Below are 23,983 nucleotides of genomic sequence, written 5' to 3'. Positions count from 1 at the left end.
AAGGGTGCTCTTGGGGTGGTCCAAGCAAGGAGATGAGGTTCAAGAATGCACGAGTAGCCAGATCGGGAGATGACGGGGGAGGAGGGGATCGCCCCCCTTCAGATCAATCTTCAAAGGGGTCATCGGACCAATCTAAAGTAGAGATCAAGGGCATGGTTCAGTGCAACAATTGCTGTAGGGCAGAGCATGAAACTATTACTCTCTTCATTTTTTTACTTTAAATATATAATTATATGATGAATTAAAATGGGTTAAAAACCATGTTTAAATGAATAAAGAAAATGAGTAAATTCCATGTTGTTCCACTATAGAAATTGTGCAACGCAAATCTTGGATGAAATTTGTACAAGGTCTTTAAGAGAATATAAGAGAGGTATGAGCTTAATGATATACATAGAGGGTCATAGTTAAGTTGAGAAACAAAGATGGTTAAAAGATCTCCTTTTAGGAACTTGATAGCAGTTGTATTGCAATAGGACACTAGTATAAATTAAAGACCAAAAAGAGTCTTACAAAAGAACAAGGGCGAAAAAAAATGTAAGAATTTAATAGGAGTTGACCTTATGATACAATTTAGTGATTAAGGGAAGATCTAACCATTACAAAGAGAAAATTAGTCAATAAACAAGCAAGTAACAAAGTATTTAATTATAAACTTTTGAAGTACCAATGGAGTACTGAAATCTATACAATGAGATTTATTTTTTTCTTAGTGTGTTTGTGGGGTCCATTACACACATTCCATAGGCTGGTAGGCTTAAAACATTGATTAAGCACCTTAATTAAAAGGATACTTATTTTATCCTACGCATACCATCCATCAGATTTTTACATAGAAAAACATTATTTCAAAGGTGTTGGTTATTTCATCAATTCATTATAATATTTAATAAATTACCATTGCTTCCACTGTGCAACTTGCAATCTAGTTAAACTTGTTTAGAGGGCTATGAATAGTAATTAACTAAGCATGAACACACAAGATTTCATAACTATAGAAGAAGAGTTGTAATTCGTCTATCAAATATTACTAATTCTCTTAACAAACTAATCTAATATAGTCAAAAGTCATTGTTGTCAACTAAGAGAGCAGAAATGCACAATTTCTCATATCAATCATGAACTACATATCGAACAACACAATCATACATTCATTAAAATAATGGACACACAATACTTAATACAAATCATAAACATGGCATTGAACAACATTAATCATCATTCAAATATACAAATGTAATATACTTATTTGTATATCTTAAATTAGTTGGAAACTAAAGGAGGGACTTCCACTCTCCACCCAACCATAGGCCATCTATATTGCAATTTTATTATAGTTATTCACCCTCGAGCCAGATCTAATGTCTGAGGAATGCTTGCTTAGGGAATTGGTCTATCAACTACCCTCTAATAGCAAACACCAACGTGGTTTATCAATTGTACCTACAATAAGCAGCATAGTGGTTTATCAATTGTTCCTAGTAGTAATCACCATAGTGACTCACTCTTTCCATTAAGTTCATTCACATGGATTCTCCCAAGGTTTAGATGGGGTATTGCTTAGTCTAGGAGTTGCAATCCATTGTCTAGGTGGTTTATCAACTATCTTTTCATATCAAACACTGCAAGGGTCTGATCTCCACTGTCTAGGTGTTTATCAACTATATTTTCATAGCAAACACCATAAGGGTCTGATGTCCATTGTCTAGGTGGTTTATCAGGTACTCAACCAACACCAAAATTACCCAAAATTCCCTGTCCAGGTGGTTTATCTGCTATATAATAATCACCATAGTGATTCAATCATCCACTGAGCCTCCCACTAACCACAAAAGCTTAAACAACACAATCTAGTGGCCTCACACATAGTTCATTGGGAATTCACCCAAAATTCACATGGGTTTAACTCATGCACAACGCTTTGAATACCAGCCCATACACCACTTTGTCTTCTACGACAAATTCCCAACAAATCTCACATGCTCTTGTGAAAAAATAATGCATTTAGAAGGGAGAAAATATCTGTCGAGGAGAAAGCTTGAGACCCAAGAGACCAACTTGTGAGAGCCTGTCCAGTGAGAGCCCACAAAAGACTAACAAACCAACCACTAAAATCAACTAGCAAGAACCCGTTCTCTTCAATTGTGCACTCATATATTTACTCCCAATGTCCCTTCGTGCCTTTGGGAGACTCTTGCCTATCTCCTTGATGTGTTAGGGGAGAGGCATCATCTCTTCCCTCCACCACCTCCAGTCACATCTCATAAGTTGATTGTCAACAAGTAGCTCACCTCCAATCGCATCTTATAAATTAGTTGTTAGTAAGTAGCTCACCCAAGTCTACAACTTATGGTTCATTAACTTCAACATTTAAGCTCAAGGTTGGTCTCATAGCTTCTTGGCAAGCAAACTCTGTTAGACATTGGGATCCAAAAGGTTGTCCTCTCCTTTAGTTGACAATTAGATTTAAATGTTTAAATTACATTATATTAGCTAGCTGTGGCACTTGTGCCCACGCTAACTTTGCAGTCACAACACATTATATCAGCCGATCGTGGCTACTATGTCCACACTAGCATTACAATCACTTTATAAACATCGGAGTTAAATGAAAGGTCTATTACAAAAACCCAATTACATGACTAACTCCATTGGTATAACTAGAACAATAGTGGTGCTTGTACATATTAATTATTGGCATGGATGAGGAGGCATGTGCATTATTAAACAAAGTGAGGAAAAAATTAGTAAACCAAATTGGAAAATTTTAAGAGTTAACTATTTAATCCAAATGTCAATGTTTCTTGAGATCTTTGCATGCGATCAACGATATATATGTTATACAATCTCCGAATTACAAGACATTATTGCTAAATTGTATTGCACTATTGGTGAGGAACATATGATATTTGGTAAATTTTTATTTTTTATTTTTTTAATGGAAAATGTGTGTTAGTAGGGTGGTTGTACCTTTAGAAAGGTTTGTCCTGTAAAACTTGGTTGGAAAAGCCATTTGAAACTCTCACCTAACATTTTTACTTTGCAATTGCATCCTTTTTTTTTTTTTTTTTTTTTTTTTTTTTTTTTTTTTTTTTTTTTTTTTTTTACAGTGGAATCGGCAACAAGGGCAGCCTCGCGACTCGTGTTACACGGGGTCGATTCTGATCGCTACCTCTATAACCATTGGGAACTACGCCCGCCCCTCTATATAGCTCCAGGGTAAGTCCGGGGGATTTGAACTCGTGACCTTCAGTACGGAGCCCGCTTTTCTAACGAACTGCACCGCATTGTGATTACCAACTCGCCTACCCCGTGGGGCTCTTTGCAATTGCATCCTTGCTAAGCTAAACATGAATGTAAATATTACTTGAGGAGCACACTTCATGACTCTCCTTTGCATATTCTCACTCATATAAACACTCTTGATAATGTCCTCCTCATTTTTGTTGATTCCCTTCTTTGTCATCTCAATTTCTACGAATCTTCACTTCTTTTATGGAATTCCACAAACTATGGTGGGATTCACAACAAAATAACAACAGAAGCAACATGGTTTGAAGCCCAATATGGAGGAGTAGCGGTTTTATTCTAACTTTGGTCCTCATATGCTACGTAATTGGAGAGCTAAGATCAATGCCTTGGATTATGAACAAATGCTAATTCAAATGATATTCATTGGAGGGTTTGAAGGCACCAAACATATAAGTGGACTCTTGAATTCAATTTTGAGTTCTTTATTGTTTGCTTAAAACATGCGGATGTATGATGAAGTGTATGCTCGTGGTTAGAATGTGAGAGCATTTTTGTTAGCTACTATGGAAAAATCACTAACTTCATGCACTACACATTGTTTTGTGCTCGGGAAGGATTTTCACGCATGACTACTTGTAGTTGGAAAAGGTGAAAATCACATGTGTTTTTCATGCATGAATTTTTGTAGTTGGAAAAGGTGAAAATCACACGTGTGGACATATTAGGAAAGAGTTGATTTGAACCTCCACAAGGTAACTATTGACATGATGGCAACGAAGCCAAATGCTCATCTATGAGTCCCCTTCAATAATGGATTGAGTTTTCCTTGTTTGTGGTGATCAAGTGGAAATAGATAGTCCAATTTGCTAAGAAATTCCTCCTTGTTAGACAATGGATGAGAAATTGTGCCATGATAATAGATAACTCCATAGTTGAGGCAGTCATTTGTAAGGTCCATGGTACCCCATGACACCTTAGGTGCCCATAAAGGCGATGGTGTACTTAATCATCTTCTTCTGCAAAGATCTTCCACATGCATTATCCCATGACATAATGTTAGTGCTCTTGCGTGCCTCAACAACTTCTCCCTTCAATTATCATTCTACATGCTTTTTCTCAACGACATTAAAAACAAGCAAGCTACAAAATAAATCTAAGTTGCTTTAAACTTGTTATAGGAGGATAGTATTAATCATTATTATAAAGCATGAATAGTCAAGGAATATCTTTGAGAATTGCTAGAAGGGGTAATGGGGTAGGGAAGGGCAAGATCCTCTTGTCCAAGTTAATACTTTTAAAACAGTAGTTGATATGCTTCATGCTTCACACAAACCCCCATCATGACGCTTTAAGTTCCATCATTTAGCAGGTTAGAAATTGCCGCTAATTCGAGAAGACTTGTAAAACATATCAATAATTTTGACTACATGGCGAGAAGGTCGCCTTCATTTCGGGGGATATAAAGCCTCTCACACGAGCACAAGTAATGCCAACCATATTCAAATTATTAGATTCAGATATCAATGTTTATGGTTTTATGTCTCATCCTCAGGGGTAATAGATGGATCTACCATTTGAATTATGACGTCTTCTTGTTTTTACACCAAGTAACTTCATTAAAAGATACAAAAAAAAAACACTTATGAGTTTATTTACAAAGTTCATATATATGTTCAAAAATATGAGAAGACCATAGACAAAATGATGAAAGCTGTTCATATACCAATCTTACAAATTATATATAATTATGATCACCATGCCAAATAAGAGGGATGATAACATGATTCTAAAGGTGTAATTGAAGATAAACCACTTATAAATTATATAGAAAATTGTGATCACCCTCTCAAATAAGAGGGATGATAACATAGTGTAATTGAAGATAAACCAACATAAAAAAAAGATAAGAGAAGTAATATTATGTACCACTAATAAATTACTTAAAAAAAGAAAAAAGAAAAAGAAAACTTGAGGTCTAATAAACTACCATAAAAACAGGATTGGAGTATGCCTTAAAACTGCTTCTTTTTGGCTAAGAGCTCGTCTTCCTCGGACGTAAGGAAACAAGCTCGTTTTCTTCGGATGTAAGGAAACCGGTTAACGACCCAAGACCCAGAGGCCTCTGGTAGGAGTGAAAGTCTGCACCCTTACGGACCACCAACAAGATATTCCAGGTGGCGTGGTTTTCCTTGAATAATGGTGATGAGTCAGCCTGCATTCGCGATTAACAGCTAGAGATTGTCCTCACTAGTTGTTTGATAACTAAATTATGATAGGCGCGATTAACAGCTAGAGATTGTCCTCACTAGTTGTTTGATAACTAAATTATAATAAGTTTTCCACCTGTAAAAAAACTACCATAAAATAAAACTTAAAATCTTCCATGTAAAACCGACCGAGGAAACAAAAACCAAACCATTAGTATGGAGGCAACAACTTAGTCCTCTTTTGGGTTGTTTCTATAGCTAAATAAACTGGTTTCGACCAACGACTCAATTTGTGTAAGAGGACCTCGAGGCTTGGGTCATACCACACAAGAATGTGGAGAGGTTATAAATCTTTTGGAAAACCATACCCTAAAAAAATTATGATAGAATCGATATTCCGGCTACTTGGAGACTCAGTCTGGGCGGGCAGATTCAGCTGCACACAACGAAAAACTATTCGAATTTGTAAATCCAAGTTAAACTCAAATTTCTATGGAAGAAAACCGTGCAAACAATGACGCAGAGGAGCTGGAAGAAAACCGTGCAAACAGGGACGCAGAGGAGCTGGAAGAAAACCGTGCAAACAGGGACGCAGAGGAGCCTTCACATGACGCTGAGGATGGTTCTTCAATGCCACAAGAAGAAGAGCAAGATGGAGCAGAAGGGCGGGTGGAGGAGGATGGAAGTGGTCCTCCTCGTGTGTCAAAAAGCGCGAAGAAGAAGCTGATGAAGCTCCAGCGATACGAAGCGAAAAAGGCCCACCGGAAGGCAATCGCCAAACAGAATAAGCAGGAGCACATGGAGAGGAAGAGGCAAGAGTGGGCCGATAAACTGGCCGCGCTTCCAGAGGACGAGAGATCGAGCCTCGTTCAGGCCAAATTGGATACCAGGAAGGAGAGGATGGCCGAGAGGAACCAAGAGCGGGAACATACCAAGGAAAAACTCAGAAACGCTATGCAACATGGACAGAATATCGTGGTTGATCTCGAGTTCTGTGAGCTCATGAATCCCAACGAGATTAACAGCCTCGTTCAGCAGGTATGGTATAGGGTTTAATCACTTCTCAGGGTTTTGATTTATTGGCTATTTAGATATATATAGTGTTGGCTATTTTAAGTTCAGTGTGTAGGCTCCCTTGGTTGCCTCTTTTGGTAACTCACATTTGAAAATGCGCCCCAACTTTAAGACAAAAATAAAATTATTCTTAAGGTTCTGCAAATTAATGACATTTTAGTTAGCTAAACATGTTACTTCACTGTACAACTAGGTTCGTTATGCAGTCTGATACGCTCTCACTGCAGCCTAGCACTATAAAATGGTTGTATTATATCACAAAGTTGTAGTTATCTTTCTCTCTTTTTTTTTTTTTTTAAATGTATTTTTTGTTTGTAGTTGTTCAGGAGTCACCCAAAAACACGCCTAGCTGCATATAAGGCTAGGGGCCAGGTCTAAGAGGTCAACCATTCTGTCAAAACAATCACCTTGTGCTTGCACCTGGTTTCATTCTTTTTTTTGAAACTCATGCTCATCCTGGTGAGGCAGATCACAGTGTGAATGGAACGGAGGTAGACAGTTTAATCATCTGTTGGCATTAAAGATGCAGTATATACTAAACAGTCCTATAACTTATTATAATTACTTCTGAATTAAATTACATCTTTTTGTAAAAAGCTCTGCCTCTTTAAAGTGTTGCGAACGGTGTGCTATAACCACGGGCATTGCTATTGTGTAAGCTGGTGATAATATTGCTGCCAAGAAATATTGCGATGATTTCAGGAAAATCACTTCTTTTGAATGAGTAGCGAGTCAATGGAAAATATATCTGATGCTGTGCACAGTCCACTTTATAACCAGAGAATTGACTTTTTTCAACGTATCTTCAAAAAGGAGTGAAGGGGTTTGAGAGCAAAGTAGGTCTTCACCATTTTTCTTTGAGTGAAAGACCAATAATATAGTGATTTCGTTGCCATCAAAAGTTTAGTATTAAGTGGCAATTGGTTCTTATCAATGGTTTATATATTTACAGGTATGCGTAAGAACTTCAACTTGTTTTTTTTTTCTTCTGAGATTTTTGATAGGTTTTGCAATGTCCATTAGTTTTCCTTCTTCTTATTGATTTTTAGTGGGAGATCTGCCATTTATATATATATATATATATATATATATAGAAATCCATGCACCCCAGGTCTAGTCTATGTTTTGTCAGTGTCACAAAATAGAAACCACAAACACACTGAAATGCCTAACTTTAAAACAACTTGCATAACGGAAAATACACCAGCAATTAGATCATGCAGAGTATACAGAATTTAATACTCAATTTAATTTCTTATTATTCCTTTAACAAGAAATACAAGGGCTTCTTTATAATTTTAGATAACAATGGTATGTTCTATGCTTAGCACAATTTACTTCAATGTTCTTTTAGCAACCCAATGACAATTTCCAATTATTTTCAGTAGCAATCACATTAACTTAATCACATTGATAGTAAATGCAGATAGAACATAAAAACATATGCAGAAGACAAGCCAAGACAAGAGGACACCAGATTTGGCGGATGCCAGGGAAAAACCCCAATGTGGGGAAAACCCTTTGATCAAATCTTCTTATTATTATTCAATAGTTTAGCAGAGAGAGAGAGTACAAAAATCAAATTCACTTGCCCAATACACAGTCAAATCAGCCCTGTCAAATTCTGCAGTCAACTGTAGTCAAACTTCAGCCCTAACCAGAAAGTCAATGCTGGTCAAAACAGCAACAAAACTTCACCAATGCAGCTCAGTCTTCCTTGGTCAAACTCAGCCTGAACAGGAGGTCAAATGCAGCCCAAAATAGCTCGGTCAAAGCCTCAAAGGAGAGAGAAAATCTGTTGTGATTTTCTGCGGTCAAAACAAAAGTCAACCTGAAGTCAATGCTGGTCAATATGCTCAGAAAATCTCGGTTTCTGTGCCCAGAAATGCGGCCTAAGGAGATTGAACTTCTGCGCTTAAAAACATAGTCAAACTTGGTCAATAAGCCATTGGTCAAAGCTGTCCTGAAACTCTGAAATTTTTAGCCTGCAATATGACCCAAAAATTCGTCCTTCATCCACACATGTGTGAGAGAGAGAGATGATCCCCAAGCTGTACGAACCAATCTGATTAGGAGAGAGAAGAATTGATGAGTGAGTGATGTCCAAATGAGGTGAGAGGTCACTCCTATTTATACAATTCGTTGAGGGTGAAAGGACACATCTATTGGGCTTCTTGAGCTTACATTAAGCTGAGGTCGACCTTAACAATTTGTGCATGAGAGAGAATAAATTCAAAATCTCACTTTTGCTTGTCCAAATGAGATGATCTTTATATCAAACATGGACCTCTTGAAAAGAGGAATCCAATACAATAATCATCTCCATCATATGAGCTGTCCCAAGGTGGAATTTGGCCCTAGATGCCAATTTTAACACTCCCTTTCAACTAGAGAGAATTCCTCCTGCCAATTCATCTGTCATCATCATGGCATCCTGTCATCATGTACCATCTTTGTCATCACAGCTCTGCTGAACCATGAAGTAATAATGAAAAATAAGTGATTGAGAGTGGGCCACAAGACCTTACCACTCTCCACTGACACAAGTCAATCCTTGATCCTAGATCAAGTTGTTGAAAACCATGCATCCTAGTCATAGGGAGTACGGTAGTACACTATGCGTCCATCGATAGTGTTATTGTCCCTAACCACTTTTCCCAATTCATTGGCCAAATGAGAGGTACTTCCCATGAGTCCCGAACTCCATGGGTAGGATGTATGCTGGGGTGTCAACAGGAGAAGGTGAACCTCATCCTGCTCATATGCCATAGGAGAAGGTGAACCACTCATCCTATGCATATGTCAATCGTAGGGGAAGGTGAACCACTCAACCTACACACATGTCAACCATGATGGAGTATCACCAGGGAAGGTGAACCACTCACCCTGTACATAGCGCACCACTAGGGAAGGTGAACCACTCACCCTATGGTTGCTCATAGCTCCAAGAAGTACCCCAAGCCCCCAAGAGCTCCCAGAGCTCAGTGTCCAACTCATATGGGACCCTCATAGGAGGGTCGTTCCACGACTCCAAGTCTCTCTCGGAAGGTTAAGAATTTGACCTTCCCAAAGGCTTTGTGAGAATGTCTGTGACCTGCTCATCCGTTCTAATGTGTTGGAGCCTTATTGCTCCTTGTTGTACCATATCCCGGATAAAGTGGTACTTGATATCAATGTGCTTGGAGCGGTCGTGGAACACGAGATTCTCTGATAGGCGAATCCCACTCTAGTTGTCGCAAAAGATCACGGTGGTATCCAGCACATGCTCAAATAGCTCACTGAAGAGCTTCCTCAACCAAACAACTTCACAACAGGCCATACTCGCAGCAATGTATTCGGCCTCGGCAGTGCTTAAAGCAACCGATTTCTGCTTCCTGCTCATCCAAGATATAGAAGCAGACCCCAAAGAGAAGCAACACCCAGACGTGCTCTTACGATCCACCACACTGCTAGCCCAGTCAACATCTGAATATCCATGTAGTCTCAAATTCTCGACAGTGTATCTCAGTCCATAGTGGATTGTGCCCCGGAGATATCTCAAGAGATTCTTAGCAGCAATCCAATGAATGTGATGAGGCTTGACCATAAATTGACTCAACATGTTCACAACGAAGCATATGTCAGGATGGGAGTTGACCAAGAACATCAGGGCCCCCACAAGTTGACGATACTCAGAAGGGTTCGCTAATCCAGGCCCAACAACACTTCCACATAGCTTCTTGAAGTTGAGTTCCATCGAAGTAGACACAAATTTGCAATCCACCATCCCACATCTCTCAAGCAGCTTCACAATGTATTTTCCTTAAGAAAGGAAAATTTCACTTGGCTTTTGCCAGACCTCCAGCCCTAGGAAATAATGCATCAGTCCTAGGTCCTTCATCTTGAATTCGGAAGCCAACTCCCTCTTGCATTGATGAATGAGAGGGTCATCACCTGTTAGAAAGAGATCATCCACATAAAGGACCAGAATGAGAGGCCTGTCCTTTTCAACCTTGAAGTATAGGTTCGGGTCAGCTTCACTCCTTGTAAATCCCAGCTTCATAAGATAGTTATCTATCCTCTCATACCAAGCCCTGGGGGCTTGCTTCAACCCATAGAGGGCTTTCTTCAACCTGCATACATGTGTCTTACGATCTTGAACTTCGAACCCCTCGAGTTGTTCTACATAGACTTCCTCCTTAAGTGAGCCATGCAAGAAGGCAGTTTTGACATCCATTTGGTCAAATGGATAGTGATATATTAGGTAACCGGTGCAGATATCTCATCATAGTCCACTACTTCCTTTTGAGAGAAGCCTTGAATAACGAACTTGGCCTTGAGCTTTTCAATACTCCCATCAACTCCATGTTTGATTTTGTAAAGCCATTTTGAAATGACAACTAACTTGTCTTTGGGTCTAGGAACCACATCCCAGACATCATTCTTCATGATCGACTCATATTCCTCATTCATCGCATCCTTCCAAACTTGGTGCTTCACAGCTTCTTCGAATGTACATGGCTCAGATTGTACAATGGTACTCATGGCAGCTAAGTACCCTTGGTACCTGTTCGGCTTCTTGCTTTCACGAAATGTTCCCCTTGGTGCAACATGTCTCTCGGCATCTTCAAGAGTATCTTTGAGCCACAAAGGTCTTTTTCTTGAAGTAGAGGGCTCACTAGGAGGTGGATCAATGGGATCCATCGGACCTTCAACATCGGGCATTGAATCATCTGTCGGAGATTCATCCTGCTTTCCTGCATCATCATCATTGTCCTTCCTAGGGATAGGAAGATCTCAAACTTTCCTAAGGGCAAAATCTTCATCGAAAGTGAAATCAAGACTAATTTCCACTTCTCTTTAACCATGCACATAGATTCTATAGGCCTTTGAAGTTTCACTATTGCCCACAAACGTTCCTTTCTTCCCATATGCATCTAGCTTGTTTCTTTTCTCTCTTCGGCACATGAAAATATACGGGACAACCAAAAATTCTAAAATGAGAAACATCAGGTTTCTTATTTGTGAAAACTTCTTCGGGTGTCTTGAAGCCAATGCTTGATGCAGGCATCTATTTTGAACATACACAGTGGTGTTGGCAACTTCTCCCCATAAGAACTTCGGTAGACCTTAGTCATGAAGTATGGCATGAGTGGCTTCTATGATAGTTCGATTCTTCCTTTCGACAACACCATTTTGCTTAGGAGTATATGCAGTAGTGGTCTCCCTCTTAATGCAAGCTTCTCTATAATAGTCATTGAATTCATTTGACTCATATTCGGTTCCATTATCGGTCCTCAATATTTTGATCTTCTTCCTTGTTTGATTCTCGACCAAGGCTTTGAAAGAGTGAAACCATTTGAACACTTCGTCCTTCTTCTTTAAGAAATAGATCCATATTTTGCGAGAGAAGTCATCCCGCATAGTACAAATATCCACCCAAAGATGTCACGGGCAACATACTTGATACATCAGAATGGACCAATTGAAGAATATCGGTGGTTTGAGTTTCACTTGAGGGGAATGGTTCCCTTGTATGTTTTCCAGCTGCACAACCTAGACAAACTCCTTCATTATCTAAGTTGAATTCGGGCATACCTGTGACCGTCTTCCTTCCATTAGTTAAGGCTTTGTAATGAAGGTGAGCAAACCTTCGATGCCATAATTTAGATCGAAGAGAAGTATCGCAAGTCATTGCTCCCAACGGACTTCCTCCAACCTGATAGAGACCTTCAACCCTAAATCCAAGTGTGAATGCATCTTTCGGGTTCTTTTGCCAAACACAAACCTTCCCATCAACAAATGTCACCTTGAAGCCTTTATCTTCCATCGCAGAAATAGAGACTAGATTCTTTTTTAGATCAATACTTCTTGTAAATGAAGGGTTTGACGTTGATTTAAGTGAAGAGTAACAGTCCCAATTCCTTTTATGGGATAAGTGGCATTATCCCCAAGTATAATCTCCATATTCGTCTTCTTTTAAATCAAGTTTGAGAGAGCCTCTTTGTACCCAGTGAAGTGCTTTGAGGTACCACTATCAATCAACCAATGATCTGATGTATCCGGAGGAGAGGCAGTGGTGAGGGCAGAAATAAGATAAAATTCTTTTTGCTTTTCACCAACATTAGTTTCTTCATATGTGGAGTTTCTTGACTTCTTGGGAGGACGACCATTTCTATATCGAGTAGCGGGAGCATTCCTCTTTCCTTTGTTGTTGAACCTGTTGTTCCTGTGATTGCCATTGCCTTTGCAGTTGTTATTGTTGTCATCATCTATTGGAGTATCCTTCTTGTGAGGACACTCTCTAGCAAAGTGGCCAAACATGTTGCAATTGAAGCATCTTCCTTTTCTTCCTTCTTTGAATCCCGTCTTGAACCCTTGACTTTGTCTTCTTGGACCAACATTTTTCTTCCTTTTAGCATGAGTGGAGAAGGCAGTAGGATTGTTTCCATTTGAGGGCTTTTCTCTTTCCATCATCGTAATTTCTTCTGGAGTGCATCTAGCCAATAATTTATCAACTCTCGGAATCCTGTCATTATTGAGGATGGTATTGTTAAACACATCCCATTCTCTTGTAAGGCCTCCAAGTGCAATAAGAGTGAGCTCCCTGTCACCAACATTCTTGATTTCGGTAATCCTCATGAAGTAGGATTGAATGGATTCTTCTTTATCCATCTTGATGTCTTTCAACTTGTTCTTAAGAAATAGGACTTGATTTGCATTATTTACTTTGAACATCCCAACCAGCTTGTCATACATCTCCTTAGATGTTTCCAAATCAGAAATATAGGCAACCAAAGGCTTGTGAATAGAATCAACAATAATTTTCTTAGCTTTAACCTCACCTTTCTTGTACTTTGTTTGTGTAGCTGCAGATGCATTTGAAGGAGGCTCCACTACTCTTCCTTTGACATAGTCCATGGCATCATTTTCTTCCAAAGTCAAATCTAGAGACATCTTCCATGCATGATAGTCGGATTTGTCCTTAAGCTTGTCCTCGGATTTGAAGTAAGATGTAGTCGTCATTGGGACTAGTTCCAAGTCCTGTCCAACAACTTCCCTTAGTGATTGCTTTTCCTCACTCTTGCTTGGGCTTTGTCTTCACTTGAGTTCTGATACCATGTTAATTTTAAATAACAATGGTATGTTTAATGCTTAGCACAATTTACTTCAATGTTCCTTTAGCGACCCAATGACAATTTCCAATTATTTTCAGTAGCTATCCCATTAACTTAATCACATTGATAGTAAATGTAGATAGAACTTAAAAACATATGCAGAAGACAAGCCAAAACAAGAGGAAACCATATTTGGTGGATGCCAGGGAAAAAACCCAATGTGGGGAAACCCTTTGATCAAATCTTCTTATTATTATTCAATAGTTGAACAGAGAGGGTACAAAAATCAAATTCAGTTGGCCAATACACAGTCAAATCAACCTTGTCAAATTCTGCAGTCAACTGTAGTCAAACTTCAACCCTAACTAGAAAGTCAACGCTAGTCAAAACAACAACAAAATTTCACTAATGCAGCTTGGCCTTTCTTGGTCAAACTCGGCCTGAACAAGAGGTGAAATGCAGCCCAAAACAACTCAGTCAAAGGAGAGAGAAAATCTGTTGTGATTTTATGCGGTCAAAATAGAAGTCAACCTGAAGTCAACGCTAGTCAATATGCTCAGAAAATCTCGGTTTCTGTGCCCAGAAATGCGGCATAAGGAGATCAAACTTCTGCCCTCAAAAACATAGTGAAACTTGGTCAATAACCCTCTGGTCAATGCTGTCCTGAAACTCTGAAATTTCCGGCCTGCAATCTGACCCAGAAAGTCATCCTTCATCTACACGTGTGAGAGATAGATGATCGCTTAGCTGTACGAACCAACCTGATTAGGAGAGAGAAGAATTGATGAGTGAGTGATGTCCAAATGAGGTGAGAGGCCACTCCTATTTATACAATTTGTTGAGGGTGAAAGGACACATCTATTGGGCTTCTTGAGCCTACATTAAGCTGAGGCCGACCTTAACAATTTGTGCATGAGAGGGAATAAATTCAAAATCTCACTTTTGCTTGTCCGAATGAGATGATCTTTATATCAAACTTGGACCTCTCGAAAGGAGGAATCCAATGCAATAATCATCTCCATCATATGAGTTGTCCCAAGGTGGAATTTGGCCCTAGATGCCAATTTTAACACTTTTGTACTAGGGAAAGTGGCCCTATATAATCCTTGTACAATACCAAAAACATAAGAATAAACAAACCTGCGTTTGCCTGGGTTGAGGGTGAGTTCTTCCAGCACGCAACTGCCCTACAAAATGCTTCCTTTTTAGCTGTTGTCCATCCTTGAATGGCCACCATATGCCATCGGTACCTCCTTTACCTTGCTGCAGTGCTTTCCTAGCCCTCTCAAACTCTTGGTTGACTTGTAATCTGCCCTACAGGTCTGTGGCCCTCCTTTGCCAACATGCGAAATCTAGGGTTTCTGGGCTAATTCCAGGGTCGACAATTGTAGGCCGAAGATGCAGATCTGAAGTGAAGGCCAAGACCTATCTGGAGCAGACTTGAAGAAGGTTTGTCTCTGTTGCCCTTGGAAGATTTCATCTCGCTAAAAGGAGATCTTGTTGAGGGGCTGACTTGGTGCTTGAAAGGATTTTTGGCCTTGGTTTATAGGTCTTGGAAGTCTCATTTTGAACTGATTCTATAAGGAGAGAAGTATTCTTTATGGGTTTTCCCCTTGGAGGGGTTTGGCCTTGGCTTGGAGCCTATATCTTGTATACTGTCTCTTTGTGATCTTCATTGTTTTGGTAATTGCTTGATGAACAAGGAATAAAAAGTAATAAAAGGCCAACTAACATCACAAGTAATTATCAAGTAAGGAAATTGTTAATTTTAGACAACAATGGTATGTTCTATGCTTTAGAGCAATTTTACTTCAATTTCTTTATTAGCCCAATATCAATATTCATATTAGCAATCACATCAACATGATAGTAAAATGCAGATAGAACATAAACATAAACAGTAGACGGCAAGCCAAGACAAGAGGATACAAGATGTGGCACCAGTCAGGGACAAACCCCAATGTGGGGAAACCCTTGATCAAATCTTCTTTTAGTCTTCAATAGTTCAGCAAAGAGAGATAATACAATTTACAAATCTGATAATTTATAACAGCAGTAAAAGAACCCTAAACATAAAAGTCAACCCTGGTCAACAGGGCAAATTTGACCCTTTGCAAATCGGTCAACTTCGGCCTCCAAACAACAAGATAAAACAACTCTCAAAACGGTCAAATTCAGCCCAATCAAAGTTTGGTTAAACAGCCCATCTGCAGTCTGCACTAGCTGCAGTCAACGCTGGTCAATAGTCAACGTTTAGCCTCGATTTTTGTGCCCAGGAATGCGGCTTGCCCAAACAGAGATAGCCCTCACAAAAACGCAGTCAAAGGAGGTCAACGCATGCTGGTCAATGCTTGGTCAAACTATCCAAAAATTCAGTCTCCTGAAATTTCAGATGTGTGGAGAGAGAGAGGCTCAGAACCTGTACCCAATCAATGAGGAGAGAGAGAGAGAGAGAAATGTGAAGATGAGTGTGCCCAAATGAGGCTAAGTCACCTTCTATTTATATGCAACGTTGAGGATGAATAGATGTGACTGTTGGGCTTTTGAGCCTACATAAGTTTGCTGGCCGACCTTGACAATTTGACCATAATCAAAATAAATTCATAACTTCATTTGTACATGTCAGAATCGGATGATCTTTAGATCAATCCTACACCTCTTGGAGAGAAGAATCCAAGAAAAATATCAGCGGTCATAAATAAGATGACCCATGTGGAGTTTGGCCCTAGTTGCCAATTTTAACACTCCCTTTCAACTAGGGATAACTTCATCTGCTAATCCATTTGCCAATTTGTACTATCTCTGCCTTTAATGCACTGCTCTGCACTGCTCTACTCTGCTGAACTATGAAGAAGAAGAAGTGATCGAGAATGTATCATACCATTCTCTACTAATGCGAAGTCAGTCCCAATCAAAGGAGAGTGTGTCATACCACTCTTACTGACCCGAAGTCAATTCTAATCAAAAGAGAGTGTCTCATACCACTCTTATTGACCCGAAGTCAGTTCCAATCAAAAGTGAGTGTCTCATACCACTCTTATTGACCCGAAGTCAGTTCCAATTGATCTTAGATCAATATCGGTCATCCTAGCATAGGGAGTACAATAGTACACAATGCGTCCATCGGTAGTACTATGGTCGCTATCCTCATTTCCCTACTCATTGGCCAGATGAGAGGTACTTCCCATGAGTCCCAAATTTCATGGGTAGGATGTCATAGCAAGAGAAGGATGAACCACTCATTCTGCCTACATGTTGCCAAGGGGTATTGTAGGGGAAGGTTGAACCACTCACCTTGTACACAACAAACCACTAGGGGAAGGCTGAACCTCTCACCTTGTACACAGCAAACCACTAGGGGAACGCTGAACCACTCACCCTATGGTTGCTCATCGCTCCAAGAAGTACCCTAAGCTCCCCGGAGCTCCCAGAGCTCAATGTCCATCTCATACAGGACCCTCATAAGAGGGTCTCTCCACGACTCCAAGTCATTCTCGGAAGGCCAAGAACTTGACCTTCCCCAGGGGCTTTGTCAGAATATCGGCGACTTGCTCATCAGTCCCAATGTGATGGAGCCTTATTGCTCCTCGTTGTACCATATCTCGGATAAAGTGGTACTTGATATCTATATGCTTGGAGCGATCATGAAACATGACATTTTCTGATAATCGGATCCCACTTTGGTTGTCGCAGAGGATCACGGTGGTATCCAGCACATGTCCGAACAACGCACTGAAAAGCTTCCTCAACCAAACAACTTCACAGGAGGCCATACTAGCAGCTATCTATTCGGCCTCGACGGTGCTCAAGGCAACTGATTTCTTCTTGCTCTTCTAGGATATCGAAGCAGAACCCAAAGAAAAACAACATCCAGAAGTGCTCTTGTGATCCACCACACTACCCACCCAATTAGCATTAGAATAACCATGCAGCCTCACATCTCTGACAGTGTATCTCAATCCATGAGTGATTGTGCCCCGAAGATATCTCAGAAGATTCTTGGCACCAATCCAATGTATATGATGAGGCTCAACCATATATTGGCTCAATGTGTTAACTGCAAAACATATGTCTGGACGGGAGTTCACCAAGAACATCAATGCTCCTATGAGTTGACGATACTCAGAAGCATTTCCCAATTCAGGTCTAGCAGCACTACCACATAACTTCTTAAAGTTAAGTTCCATCGGAGTAGTCATAGGCTTGTAGTCCACCATCCCAAATCTTTCCAATATCTTCACAACATATTTTCCTTGAGAGAGGAAAATTTCACCTGGCTTTTGCCAGACCTCCAACCCTAGGAAATAGTGCATCGGTCCTAGGTCCTTCATCTCAAATTCAGAAGCCAACTCCCTCTTACATTTGTGAATGAGAGGGTCTTCACTTCCATCAGCTCCATGCTTGATTTTGTAGAGCCACTTAAAGGTGACAACCGATTTGTCCTGGGGTCTAGGGACCACATCCCAGACATCATTCTTCATAATTGACTCGTATTTTTCATTCATAGCATCCTTCCATACTTGATGTTTCACAACTTCTTTGAATGATGAAGGCTTATTTTGAATGATAAAGCTCATGGCGGTCAAATATCCTTGATACCTATTCGACTTCTTGCTTTCACGGAAAGTCCCTCTTGTTGCAATGTGTCTCTCGGCATCTTCGAGAGTCTCCCTAAGCCATGAGGGTCTCCTTTTGGAGGAGGAGCGCTCATGAGGAGGAGGATCAATAGGATCCATAGGTTTATCAACATCAGGGATCATTTCGTCTTCTTTTGCACCCTGATTTTCGGTGTCAAATTTTTTGTCCTTCCTTAGGATAGCAAAGTTGTTGATCTTCTTGAGGGCTATATCTTCGTCGAAGGTGACATCATGAGTTATCTCAACTTCCTTTTGACTAGCCACATATATTCTATATCTCTTAGAATTTTCACTATAGCCCACAAAGATTTCTTTCTTCCCAGATGCACCCGATTTGCTTCTTTTCTCTTTCGGCACATGAAAATATACGAGACTTCCAAAAATTCTAAAATGAGAGACATCGGGTTTCTTACCAGTGAACATTTCTTCGGGAGTCTTGGAGTCCAATGCTTGATGAGGGCATTGGTTTTGAACATACATGACGGTATTTGCAGCTTCAGCCCATAGGAACTTCAGAAGGCCTTGATCATGAAGCATGGCACGAATTGCTTCTACAATAGAGTGATTCTTCCTTTCAGCCACACCATTATGCTCAGGAGTGTATGGCGTTGTAGTCTCCCTCTTAATGCCAGCTTCTCTGCAATAATCTTGGAATTCATTAGATTCGTACTCGGTCCCATTATCAGTCCTCAATATCTTGATTTTCTTCTCGGATTGGTTTTCGATCAAGGCTTTGAAGTGTCAGAACCAGGTGAACACTTCATCCTTCTTCTTCAAGAAGTAGATCTAGGTCTTGCGAGAATAATCATCCGTAAAGGTGAGATAATATAAGTATCCTCCCAAAGAGTTTACGGGCATCATACCAGATATGTCGGAGTGGATCAATTTCAATATATCTGTGGTCTTGCTATTACTTGAGGGGAGTGGTCCCCTTGTAAGTTTTCCTTCGACGCATCCCGGACATACACCTTCATGCTCTACTTTGAACTCGGGCATACCTGTCACCATCTGTCTCACATTGGGTAGGGCCTTATAATGAAGATGGGCAAACCTCCGGTGCCATAGTTTAGATTGTAGAGATGTGTCGCAAGACATGGCTCCCAATGGACTTCCTCCAACTTGATACAAAGTGTCAACCCTGAACCCAAGATTAAAAGCATCTTTAAAATTTCCTTTCCAAACATGTACCTTTCCATCGTTAAAAGCCACCTTGAATCCTTTATCTTCCATTGCCGAAATGGACACCAGGTTCTTCTTGAGATCAGGTACATATAATACTTTTTGCAAATGAATAGTGTTACCTTGATTCAATTGAAGGGTAACATTCCCTACTCCCTTCACGGGATATGTGGCATCGTCTCCAAGGATGATCTCCAAGTTTGTCTCCTTTTCTATCAGATTAGAGAGGGCTTCCTTGTATCCGGTGAAGTGCCTTGAGGTACCACTATCAATCAACGAATTTCCTAAAGTGTCCGGGGGAGAGGCAACAGAGAGGGCCGATATAAGATAGTACTCTTTTTGCTTGTTGTTAACAACATTGGATTCTTCATACCTGGAGTTTCTTGAATTCTTGGAGGGTCAAACATTTCCTTGATGTCCTGCATTCCTTTTTCCTTTGCCATTGGACCTGCCATTCCTTTGATCGTTGTTGTTGAAGTTGCCCTTGGAATGATTGTGATCATCATCATGCGATGTGTCCCTTCTATTTGGACACTCCCTTGCATAGTGGCCAAACTTATTGCAAACAAAGCATCTTCCCTTCCTTCCATTTTTGAATCTCGGTCTTCCTTGACTTTGCTTCTTTGAACCTACATTATTTTTCCTTTTGGCATGAGCGGAGAATGTAGTGGGGTTGCTTCTATTAGAAGGCATTTCTTGCTCCACCATTCTTGATTCTTCTTGAATGCATCTCGAGTCTCGACATCAATTCTTCAAACCTTGGAATTCGATCATTGTTAAGGAGTCCTCCAAGGGTGGTGAGAGTAAGTTCCCTGTTAGGAATGACTTCTCCAATCGAGAGTAGATCATTCTTGATCTCAATAATCCTCAAGAAATAGGATTGAATATCCTCATCCTTGCCCTTCTTAATATCCTTCAACTTATTCTTGGGAAATAGAATTTGATTAGCATTACTAACCTTGAACATGCCGACCAACTTGTCGTAGATCTCCTTGGAGGTCTTCAATTCGGAGATGTAGGCTACCAGATGCTTGTCAATGGAATACCTGATAATCTTCTTTGCTTTGAATTCGGCCCTATTGTACTTGGTCTTCGCAGTAGCTGGTGCATTTGAAGGAGGTTGAGGGATTTTTACCCTGCACATAGTCCATCACTTCTTTTTCTTCCAAGGTCAAATCAAGAGATATCTTCCATCCATGATAGTCAGATTTATCATGGAGCTCGTCTTCAGCCATGAAGTAGGATGAGGAACCCACTGAGCCTTTTGTCCTTGTTCGACTGTCTTTGGTGATTTCTCTTTCACTCTTGCTTGGGCTTTGTCTTCACCTCAGCTCTGATTCTATGTTAATTTTAGACAACAATGGTATGTTCTATGCTTTAGAGCAATTTTACTTCAATTTCTTTATTAGTCCAGTATCAATATTCATATTAACAATCACATCAACATGATAGTAAAATGTAGATAGAACATAAACATAAACAACGAAAGACAAACCAAGACAAGAGGACACAAGATGTGGCACCAGCCAGGGACAAACCCCAATGTGGGGAAACCCTTGATCAAATCTTTTTTTAGTCTTCAATAGTTCAGCAGAGAGAGATAGTACGATTTACAAATCTGATAATTTATAACAACAATAAAAGAACCCTAAACATAAAAGTCAATGTTGGTCAACAGGGCAGATTTGACTCTCAGCAAATCGGTAAACTTCAGTCAACTTCGGCCTCTAAACAACAAGATAAAACAACTCTCAAAACAGCCAAATTCAGCCCAATCAAAGTCTGGTCAAATAGCCCACCTGCGGTCAACACTAGCTGCAGTCAACACTAGTCAACAGTCAACATTTAGCCTCGATTTTTGTGTCCAGAAATGCGGCCTGCCCAAATAGAGATAGGCCTCACAAAAACACAGTCAAAGGAGGTCAACGCATGCTGGTCAATGCTTGGTCAAACTGTCCACAAATTCGCTCTCCTGAAATTTTGGCCTCCCAAAATTTCGCTCTCTTGAAATTTCGGCCTCCTGAAATTTCGGACGTGTGGAGAGAGAGAGGCCCAAAAATCCGTACCCAATCAATGAGGGGAGAGAGAGAGAAGTGTGAAGATGAGTGTGTCCAAATGAGGCTAAGTCACCTTCTATTTATATGCAACGTTGAGGATGAATAGATGTGACTGTTGGGCTTCTGAGCCTACATAAGTTTGCTGGCCGACCTTGACAATTTGACCATAATCAAAATAAATTCATAACTTCATTTGTACATGTCAGAATTGGATGATCTTTAGATCAATCCTACACCTCTCGGAGAGAGGAATCCAAGAAAAATATCAGCTGTCATAAATAAGATGACCCATGTGGAGTTTGGCCCTAGTTGCCAATTTGAACAGAAATTCATCTATAATATATGAGAACCTTGATTTTCCAACAACTTTGCCCTCTAAGCCTTTCCTGCCCAACCATATACACCTACAACACCCAAATTATATAGTTGTAGCAAACTAGGGCATAACTAGCCCTTCTTAAATTACTCAAACACCAATCAACTGACACGGCATTAGCTTTTCTCGTTGCTGTAGAAGACAAACCTTTTCTATCCACAACCCCCCTCTGCAAGCCTTCCTGTATGCTCTATCAGACCTTGACCTCTCTTTCTTACTGCTTGTGGCCTGCTCCTAGGCCTACAACTCCTTTAGCGTTGCCCTCGATCCAACTTTAACAAAACTCCATAGGTATGTAGCCCTTCCAGCTAGTCCTTGGCTTGTTCCTTTCCTAACTGTAGTCTCCAACCAACTCCTTTAACCCATTGTGGCTTGCTCCTCAAGCCCTGTAACCTTCTCCTATGCTCGCGGCTAGCTTTGTGGCCTTCCTTGGCCTTTCGTGTAGTAGTTGTGGCCCTTAATTGGTTGTCTTTCTTTAGCTGCGACCCTTTACATAGGCCTGCGGCCTCCTTGTCTTTCTTGCGACCCTTCACACATTCTTGTGGCCTCCTTGGTGGCATGCCTTGCCACACAACTCAAATGATGACTCATCTCTTTATTTCTACCTTTCCAAGGGGTGTGGAACCTTAAGGGTCATCTCTCTTGGCCTTGTTGGTGGATCTGAGCTGACTTGATGCCTTAAGTTGACAATATTTAAATTTAAATATTAAATGCTTTTCCTTGGGTGAAAAACTCCAACAAACAAACAAAAAAGCCCCAAGTGCTTTTCCAAACAGAAATACCTTCCGAGCTACCAATATTTCAACACTCCCTCTTAGTGAGGAAGGTATTTCCACCACCACCTAGAAGTGGCCTTGCCTCTGAATTTGATCGGAAACCACATCCTTTTGGAAGACCTGGACCTTTGAAGACACCTTGTTCTTAAAATCCTCCTGCTTCAGAGCATTCTACATGGCTATCCAAACCATGACTTTCCTTGTTCCTAGAAATCTCTAGCTCCGTGACTTTTCCTTGCATGTGCCATGACTTTTCTTGCATGATCATGACTTTCCTTGCATGGTCCATGACTTCTTTGCATGTACCATGACTTTCCTTGCATGCACCATAACTTCCTTGTATTGTCTACTACTTTCCTTGCATGTTCTGTGACTTTCCTTGCATGGTCCGTGACTTTCCTTGCATCGTCTGTAAGATTCCACTTTCTCGTTTGGACCTGAAGGCTAGACTTCCACTCGGCGGTTGACTCTCCATCTGAGCCTATACAACTTCCCCTTGGCTCACTCTACTTTCCCTCTTCGAAAGTAACCTCACGAAAACCTATACACATGTTGCAATTGAACTTGTGTCCTTTCAAGGTAAGTCTTGAGTGGCCTAGTCCACTCTAGACCACTGCAACTCACCTCTGCAAGTGCCCTTGTCCTCCCGAGTCAAAGACCTCATATGCACATGGCTCCACTACCAGATGTGCAACTTTGCAACCCAATAAAGATACTATCTCACGTACTTCTTTGAACTGCAATCCATATGAAGCTACCTCATCCATGCCAAAGTAGTCCCTACCAAGACACTTGAGTTGTCGCAACTTACTTTGAAAAGTCAACGGAAGTCCATCAATGATCTCGACAACCCACCACTCAACATATTGCCGTGTACCAAGTTCTCCACCAATCCACCAAAACTCCCATTTTGTCACCCCAAGCTGCAATAATCCACAACTCCTTCTTTGAACATTTTGCTCCATGTCTCACAAGGCATACCTAACCAAGTCACTTGGCAACATTGCTGCTCCCTGTGTTAAAATTTGGCAGCTCAGGGATGAATTTCTTCTTGAAGAAAACATATCTTTCAGTTCTGTTTGAATTGTTGAAAAATGTGTAACTAGGTTTGGTCTTCATAAATATGAAATGTACTTTTGATTATTGTATGTTGTAAAATGAAAGAAAAATTATTATTATTATTATTTTTGGAGCATGGGTTTCATGCTCAAGGTCTTTTATTTTAGAGGTCAAGCACCCATTGAGTGCTTCTAGGATTTGTCCTAGGTCAAGAAGTCAAAAGAGTCATTGTCATAAGTTGAAGACCCCATTGGGCACATTGTAACTTG

General features: G+C 40.4%; 1 protein-coding gene across 1 annotated transcript in view; it reads left to right on the top strand.

Annotated features, from left to right (window-relative positions):
• The first annotated feature begins 5,776 nt into the window (after window positions 1-5,776).
• LOC149206063 (uncharacterized) overlaps window positions 5,777-23,983 on the top strand; it is a 75,949-nt gene continuing 57,742 nt past the window's right edge. The window contains exon 1 of the mRNA XM_089395274.1: window positions 5,777-6,497. Within this exon, the coding sequence (XP_089251400.1) occupies window positions 5,952-6,497 (546 nt within the window). The 5' untranslated portion in view covers window positions 5,777-5,951. The remainder of the gene's footprint in view (window positions 6,498-23,983) is intronic.

Source organism: Pinus tabuliformis, chromosome 1_2 (genome assembly GCF_031772625.1).
Source record: "Pinus tabuliformis cultivar Carrire ecotype Pingquan chromosome 1_2, CPIR1, whole genome shotgun sequence".
NCBI lineage: Eukaryota > Viridiplantae > Streptophyta > Pinopsida > Pinales > Pinaceae > Pinus > Pinus tabuliformis.
This window is presented reverse-complemented; position numbering and strand designations above follow the sequence as displayed.